The following is an 8,843-nucleotide window of genomic DNA, read 5'->3' on the forward strand; positions in this document are numbered from 1 at the left end:
CTATTTAAAACTGCTTGTGACTCGGATGCACCAGCTAGTTGGTCAGGATTGGAACCACTCCAGGATATACAATCAACAGTATAAAATGAGAAGCTTTGTGTCGAAACCTATTTTCCACCTACATCTCCAAACCCCTTGACAGATTCACATTATAGCAATTCTTGAGTGTCAAAGTAACTTTTGGGGCGACTGCCAACAGTTCCGCCATAGCCGTTCGTAAAAGTTTATTGGACTTGTAATATTAACTCATCAAATCCAACCAAAATACCAGGGTCAATACTATGCCATTCCCTGAAGGGGATTGACCATTATTCATATTGTATGCAACTCATCCCTTCATTATTGAGAAGCATACCAACATCCAGGAGGTTGATATACATGTTAGGCATTGTTATAACAAAAGTGACATAAACCTGCAATTATAGACCCTAATTCTGTTTCTCTATGACAGCACAAATCTGCGACATTTAACCTTGCATTTTAAAAGGTATGCTCAGATCTGCAAAAGAGACTGCTCTCCACTAAATCCCAAATCTAAAAACTCTATCAAGAAGTATTATACATGACAATGTATATGACAATCCAACATGTAAATGATACATGGGTAGCTATGTCATACCTTAAGGAAAAAGAGTTCATTCATTTCCTTAGCTGTAGCCTATGTGTGCTTTGCATAATGTACTCTAACTTTAAAGTTGCATACATTTTTGTGCAGTTACAGGTCTCAGGAATTTCAGTATCAGGACCTCAAAGCTTTTGCCAAGAATTATTTAGCGTTTCAATTTGGAAGATAAATGTGTGATAAAAAATGTGTACATCTGTAGAATAGATTTATATATTTTTTCTTATAAAGCCTGGTATAAAAATATTTATGTTATCAAATTCCTGTGGTAGAGCGGATCACACCTTGAGCAATGGAACCATGATGCATATAAACTTTAGACCAGATGAATGCATATAATGTAGCATGCTGTTCTTTGACAGGGAAGACAACAGTGACCTCATACAATCCTCTTTCAAAGAGTGAGGTCTTTGGGATAAACCATGAGATGAGAAACACAACCAAACCAATAAGGTTGGTCAAAAAGTACAAACTACTGCTGATTTAAAAACAAATCAGCACACAAATAAAAAAAAATCAAGTCTTGAAAATGTTTGTTTCACAAGATTTGTCATAAACACTCCAGTTTTTACAATCCCATTGCTCCATTTCAGCCGTAGTCCTTCTTTTGCTCAGGTTCATTTGTTTGACAAATATGCAGGTGTTCAATGGCACTCAAGAAACTTGACACATTTCAGTATCATGCTCCATACTCCAGCCTGCACGCCAGCCATAACCATGAGGGACCGTATTATCAACCCACTGTCACTGTTTCAATGCCAAGAAAGGAAGCAGGACAAAAATATAAAATGTTCCTGATGCCCGCATCATGTGCTCAATATCAAATAGCCCTCTGGAGAGTGAAAGGACACAGTTAGGTGACAACCATTTATCAACTGATCACATGGGTTGCCATGTTTTGTCCATGGACTGAATGTGTTCCTTGGCTTTCATCCTCAAAGAAGCAATACTGGAGCTTCGCTGATCCACATCCTCCAGCGGGTATTTATCAGTGAAAGGTGCAGGGCACTGGTATGGTGGCGGGGCCATTGTCTGCATTGCTTGGCCCATTGGCTGAGGGGTGTTTAGAAAGCCATGGCTCGTATATCCTGGTTGAAGGCCCTGCGACGGGCCCATGAACCCTGGGATGCTGTGCACCGGCGTGGCACTGGTCAGTGGGGATGTCAGCCATGGGTCCAGGGGCAGAGAGTTGGTCACCTGTCCCATGTTTGTGTGCATGGGTGGCCGATTGAAGGACAGCACTGGAGAGTCGTGGAGCTTCATGCTGCTCGCATCCATCTTCTCCTGACGTCTCCACTTGGCTCTGCGATTCTGGAACCACACCTATACACCGTAAAATGGTGACAGCTTTTAGTATCTCTGTCCAGTTCACAACATTTGCAAGGGTTGATTTACACATGAAATGCGAAACATGCAAAAGTTTAATTAAGAAACAGAGCTAATGAGCTAATTTAGCAAAGATAGTTAAGAACTAAGAGAAGAAAGTTAAGACTAAGAGAGACTACATACATTTCTGAATGAAATGCATCAATGGGATTAGTGTAAACGCTAACCACCCAGTGCTAATTGTCCTACAGGAGTGTAAAAAGGTACTACACATGTCTTATGGGATTCAAGCATGTATAGCCAAATGAGACTTGAGAGGTGAAGACAGCATAACAAACACACCTGCACTCTGACTTCAGGGAGGTTAACTTTCATGGCCAGCTCCTCGCGGCTGTAAACGTCGGGGTAGTGTGACTTCTCGAAGGCACGCTCCAGCTCGTGCAGCTGGTAGGTGGTGAAGGTGGTGCGGTTGCGCCGGTGCTTCTTCTTGGGCTGCTCCTCGTCAGCGGGCTCCGGGGATTTGGCCTCGCTATCGAGACCCTTGTGGAGTTCATTCATGCCCCCCTCACACTTGTTCGAGTACATCTCTGGATCTGGACGAGCAAACGAGGCAGAGGATTAACATGCAGAAGGAAACTGTACAGGAATACAGGAGTCCATTGCCATAGGCAACACACTCAAGCTTAGATGCCGCAGTTTGAAAGAACAATGCGGTCAAAAAGAACTCCATAAAAAAACTGCAAAATCAAATTTTGTGAAGCAAATTTTACCATAGCAAAATAGAGAATTGTGCATGAACACATATACCAAAATGGTGATGTTAGTTCAAATATGGCTGTTAAAGGCATCATATCACAAACATGACTAAATCAAAGTGCCCTTGCCATGCCACATACTAGTATGACAAAGTCCCAGTGGCTTTCGCTTCATTTTCTCTCCCTGTAATCTTATGGGTGGGAAACACCTGCAGGCTAGTAAAGCTTCTAATAGTTTCCATGTAGACTCAGCTTCAATCTACCTACAAGTGTTTTAATGCAAAGACAGCTTTGTCAGTAAACACCTTAAACATTTCCTGGAAAAGCAAATGCCGGGCCATCTGCCTATGGAGGGAAATGATTCAATTAGCAAAAGAGGACCATTAGATCAACCAGATCGGGCTGTCAAATCCCCCAAAACAGAGTGCAGGTGACCTTATGTTGCCTAGGTGTAATTTACCACTTAAACAAGTCTTGACATTTCACATCAGTCTAGTATCAAGTCTACTAACAATCAATTGACTTCAATATATTATCACAATACATTCCAGTAGTACCTTTCAAAGAAATTACTATAGAGTACTTTTACTCTCACGACTATATTCTTTTGAGTGGGTATTTTTAGGCTAATATGGAGCAATACTAAAGCTTAAAAATTGCACTGGATACCATTTCATAAATATGCAGAGACATAAGCAAATAGTTGGTGCTGATAGCAGAAACAGCTGATTTATCTTTCCCCTCTGTTGTTAAAGGATCGATAAATACAAGGCCAAATGGCCATTAGTTATGGATGAAACTGCTTCAAAGCATCTGTTTTTATCTGGTGTGATGCTCTGCTCTGCTATCTATACTATGAGTTACTCCTTGATGCGGTAATGATGGCAGACACTTTCCATAAACCCTCTTCCAAGTCACATTTAATGGGCCCATGGTCCTCTGAGCTGTGGATAAGTGAAGAACACGTCTTTTCAAATATCTCAGCGCTTGTGTCGTGTGTTCTCTCTTCTTCAGCTGACATTCACTGTAGTCACCTTCAGTAGGACACAACACTGGTTTAACTTTACCATGAGTGTATCGACTTTGTGAGCCTTACCATGAAAAGAGGGCTGCTCAGGATTGTCCCTCAGACTGGAAAGGTGTCCATACGAGTGGGTTTGGTCCTGCTTTCTGGGGTCCCCTAGGCCCTCCACTCCAACTTTATGGGGCCCAACATGTCCAGAGGAGTTAAGCAAGGGGTCCTGCTCCTTACTGAAGCCTAGGATGACATCAATGCTGTGGACTCGGGTTCCCACAGCCGCCCCACCTCCTTTAACCATCTCATGGAAGTTATTGGGCGAGAGGCAACCTTCGTCCACCATGTTCATGCTATCCAGTGATAAATGCATTCGAACGTTAGGGATTGTCCCAAGTGCTATTGGAGAAAAGCTATAGCTCCAGCGGAGATCCAAATTTAGGAAGGATTCAGAGGGGTCCACTGATATCAGAACCTGTTAACAACGAAAAGGTGATCATGGGTCCATGTAGAAAACTAGGATTTATATTGGGCCATCTGATACTAAGTGATTGAAGGGATTCCATATGATAAATTGTGAAAACCATAGCTATGTATCATGTCCAGATATAGGCTCCTATTTGCCATAACATTTGCCCATGAATGATGGTGCAGGCTTAAAACCCAACGTTAATTGCCAGTTCACGAAAAAGTAAAGTATAAACTCACACAATAAAGTCTACTGCTATGTGCCAACAGCAGTGTCTTGCAACTAATATTTTCGGAGTGACGCATGATATCCATCCCACGCAGAGAACTATAGTTTTCTGCCAAATTAACTAAAACTGTATTTTGAACTTCATCTGGTTAATCCCAATTCAAATGCTTCTCATCATAATGACAGCTAGACTGAAATAAAAACCTCGATGCATGAACCTGCATTACAGTTACGATTATTTTGCGAAAGTAGGCTAGTCAACCTTAATTCAATGTCAAAGTTCATAATTTCTTTATCCCAAATGTAGACATCCACTTTTGTCATGTATTTATTAAAACGATAGAGGTAAAAGTCGGGACTTACCTCCTAGCGGATGTGATTCCAATCTGAAGTAGCCTACGAGGATATTCCACCTGTTCCTCTCTGGCAGAAGAGCAGAGCACGCCTTCGCTTTCCTAAAGCCGCTCAATCTCCCCTCGGGAAGACAATTTACTTTTGACGCTCACCCAGATTAATTTACATCAACAGTTGGTAATGTTGTTTTAAAACACAACACTCTCCTATTTTGTCGAGCGCCTTTCCTGAATCTTTAACCCCACAGCACTAGGCTACACTGTGGAATGGCAATATCACAGGGAGTGAAGAGGTTTATTAATTGGAATCCTTCCCCTTTAAGAATGATTGACAGTTGTTTTCTAGTCAAGTAATTGCTCTAAATGTAGCTCGCATTCACCCCACAGGAGGAGGCCGAGGCTAATGAAGCCGAGACAAGACTGTCTTTCAAAAATCTATTGTTTTAAAGACAATGGACTGACCAAAAGTTTTCGTTAATCCCCTCATTATCCCAGTGAAAGACTATATCTCTCATATATAAACTTTCTACCCATGCATGTCATGTGTATTCGAATGGAAGAGGGAATGTTACGATTTCATTCATGTTGAAACTTTATTAAAAGTCTCCATGTTCATAATAGCAATTGTATAATTGTGTCTAGCCTACAACTCTAATATTTTTTATGATTATTTCCTATCTGTTTAACTTAACCTATCTGCTAACAATAAAATAACACATTTTGGGTATCAACATATTTAACAAGAATGACCACATTTGATGGACATCATAGTTCAGTTTTATGATCTAAGGGTTTCACTGCCACAATGCATTTAAGCGAATGGCACAATACAATCTGTCATTTAATATCTGATGTCAATATATTACCTATACATGTAATTCATACTTACAATGATGACTGGTTTGATGCAAATATATCCCATATAATCTTTTGCATTCACAGCTTTAAGATTGGATGTGTCATGTATCTCCATGACAGGAACTGGCACTTCTGGAAATGTAGATGTCTTGATAACTTAAAAGATGTAGGCTATCAGAGAGATCTACACTGCACCTATTGAGACCTAGTGAGACCAAAGACCCATACCAGCTTCCTTCATTCCCTCAGATGAAACTCTTGAACTCTACCGAAATCAAAATAAAGGTTTAAAAATACATTTGTTTTAATTTAAATTTAAGAGAGAGAAAGTAAGAATTCCGGTTAGTAATAATGTCTTGATCGTAATATTTGGTATTTATGTATACCAGTAAAATAATCAAAAACCTAAATAAGCAGTGTGAGTAAACTGAAAATAGAAACAGTATTGCTGGTAAAATGCACATAAAGACCAGAAAGAGTTTTGTGTTTCTTTGATAAGGACTCATTGAGTCTTGGGTTGGGGAGGTAAGAGGTGCGTTTCCAATAAGGCCTATGAGACTCATGTTGCTCGTGCCAAATCCCAGAGTATGCATGTGCATCTCTCATGAGCATCTCAGTGCACATGTCCCTCAGTACTCAAAGTCAGGATGAAAGAAGACAAAGATCAGGTTCTGTATAAGAGGTCAAAGACCAGTATCTGTAAAACTACACAGTGCCAAACCGGCAACACTGGGCTATACACAGACCATGCCATGTGCAACTCAGCAACTCATTTAGAAAGGATGTTGAAAGCCTCAACACAAAGGGGAACTTTCAGGATACTTAGGACCTTTTTCAGATCACAGCATGAGTAGATGGCTCCTTCTCCCAGGATAACTAAGTAACGAGCTGGGATAATGTGTGTGTGGAAACACTAAATTACTAGGTATCAACAGGCAATGACTCGATAGCCACCTGGCACTGTGACCTAAGAACTTTCCTTGCTCTAAATTACAGTAATTAATTTGTTCACTTTTCTTGACACAATGCTTTGCAATCATCACACACCCTCACAATGTATCAATATTATATTAAAACCTTCAAGATATAATTCTTGTGGATCTCCTTTCTGAGTCTGATTGGTAAATGTACTCTGCAGGGCACAGTGGTTCATAAGAAATGGTCAAGTGGCGGGAGAATACAAAAGTCATCTGTGAGAGCACGATCAATCAAGCTCATGTATTTTCCAATTATCGGCCATTATTCCATCAAGCCCATGCATTTTCTGAACTTCAGCTGTTGTTTCCCCATTAGCCTAATTGAGTACAAATTGGTTAAGAAGGTGCAGCACAGCTATCAAGCTGCTTAGGTTTATCAGATGACAATATAAGCCCCTCTGATCCTATTAGGGACAAAGTAGCTAACGCTTAAAGGCGCTGTGTCAGCTTACTGGGGACAGGGCTTTGAGGAGAGGAAAACAACATGAGAGAGGAGAGAGAGAGAGAGAGAGAGAGAGAGAGAGAGAGAGAGAGAGAGAGAGAGAGAGGGAGAGAGAAAGAGGGAGGGAGAGAGAGAGAGAGGGAGAGAGGGAGAGGGGGGGCAGGGGAAAGGGAGATGGCTGGAGCGAGGATGTACAAGCACGATTTGCACTGTCCAACACTCTATTCCCCAATAAGAAATCGTGACAAGGTGATCTCTTACAGGCAGAGATAACTTCATCGGGTCTTAAGACACCTGCAGACACTCACTTAATAAAGGCCTCTATGATATGGCTCTTCTCCTGTATGGCAATTTTAATTTGGTACAAGTGGGAGGTAAGAATTAGCATAGAACTTTCCATTGTTAAGACCACATGTCTAAAGCTCTTCAAGTGACTAGCATGTTTAACAAAATCAGAACTCATTTAAAAGACATTGATTGAAGAACACATGCACCAAAAACCAACAAGATATGTACGAAACATGATAATATACACTGTGTTTTGATCATACTTAAGGTCTTACTTTAATAATCCAAATGGTGAAACTTGATTAATGAATTCCACAAGTGAATATAAACATTGCATTGTAAATTATAAATGATATAAAAAATATATCTAATTTCAGTACAACCTACTTTTACACAACCCTATTGCACATTGTTATGTCCATAATACAAGTAACTGCCTTTAGTGTCCAAATAAAAGCAGTCTACTTGATAAGGGATTGTAAGACTCATAATGTGGTTTTTGGCAAGACAATTAATTGATCAGGGCTTTTTTTCTGTCCAATTTACCTCACCTTTCAATGGGTTTAGTTAGGCTAACCAAAATATCAGACGTGAGTTGGATAAACAACTTTAATGAAGTTAAAACTCTTCAATAGTGAGTGCCCTGGAAGATGCACCTTGTTCTTTCTGCATTAAAGAATGAGGATTGAACACTTAAAATCATCTGATGGACCCTTGTCTCTTCCTTTATCACTTAATCTGACACTCTTAACGTCATTAAAGGCGAAACCTCCAGACACAGTGACGCAGAATAGCCTTTAATCTGCCATTTAAATGCTTTACCTGTCATTAATTCACTTCCGAACCTTTTGACCGAGTTTCAAACTCACCCACTCAATGACGACAAGAACATGATAATTGATGATGTAATATGTTGTGCACAAGTTGCATGATGAAGTGATTATTTTTCAGGAGCCAGCAGAGGGAGTCAGTCAGACCAGCCACCAAACACCATAGCTGATTCTGCTTACAGCCTTAATAGGATTAAACTAAATCAAATTATTAATGTTTGCTTTTAAATCAGGCCCTTCAGGGCAACTCATGGGCCAATCATGTTTTACCTCCTCCTTTTATCTATCCTGTTAAACTCACTTTAGGTCCACCTCAGTGAAGTGTAATGCACTTATCTGAATAATATCAGATGTTAGAACATTATTCACTTGTGTAATTCACAGAGACGTGAGAGTCATCTAAATAATACACACAGAAGAGATTAAGGTATAATTTTCATGAAACTCCAAAGGTCCAAAAATGTTTAGGTGTTCCAAAACTTTGGCTTGCATTGGATGTTTAATTCAAAGTGCAACTTCAGTTGATTCCAGCCACGCATTATGTTCAAACATTGCTTTTTGACATTTGGCAGGTCTTTGTCCTCAGTTGTCCTGAATCCATATGAAATGGGGAACAGAGTTGAAGGACATTTTTTTCCCCACTCCCACCAAAACGCACAAATTGGTTAAGCTACGGTCTG

The 8,843-nt window shown here is 40.2% G+C and overlaps 1 protein-coding gene across 1 annotated transcript; it reads right to left on the reverse strand.

Annotated features, from left to right (window-relative positions):
* Positions 1–1,501: 1,501 nt before the first annotated feature.
* On the reverse strand, positions 1,502–4,091 carry rx1 (retinal homeobox gene 1). Its single transcript, XM_076277637.1, has 3 exons — positions 3,800–4,091; positions 2,291–2,541; positions 1,502–1,945 (listed from the first exon to the last, which is right to left on the reverse strand). The coding sequence occupies exons 1-3, from the start codon at positions 4,089–4,091 to the stop codon at positions 1,502–1,504; spliced, it is 987 nt and encodes a 328-aa protein (XP_076133752.1).
* Between the last annotated feature and the right edge of the window lie 4,752 nt (positions 4,092–8,843).

The sequence above is a fragment of the Alosa pseudoharengus genome, unplaced genomic scaffold, assembly GCF_046254945.1.
Source record: "Alosa pseudoharengus isolate Yale_2024_CS ecotype anadromous, Long Island Sound unplaced genomic scaffold, YU_APseudo_1.1 YU_APseudo_1.1_scf_11, whole genome shotgun sequence".
NCBI lineage: Eukaryota > Metazoa > Chordata > Actinopteri > Clupeiformes > Clupeidae > Alosa > Alosa pseudoharengus.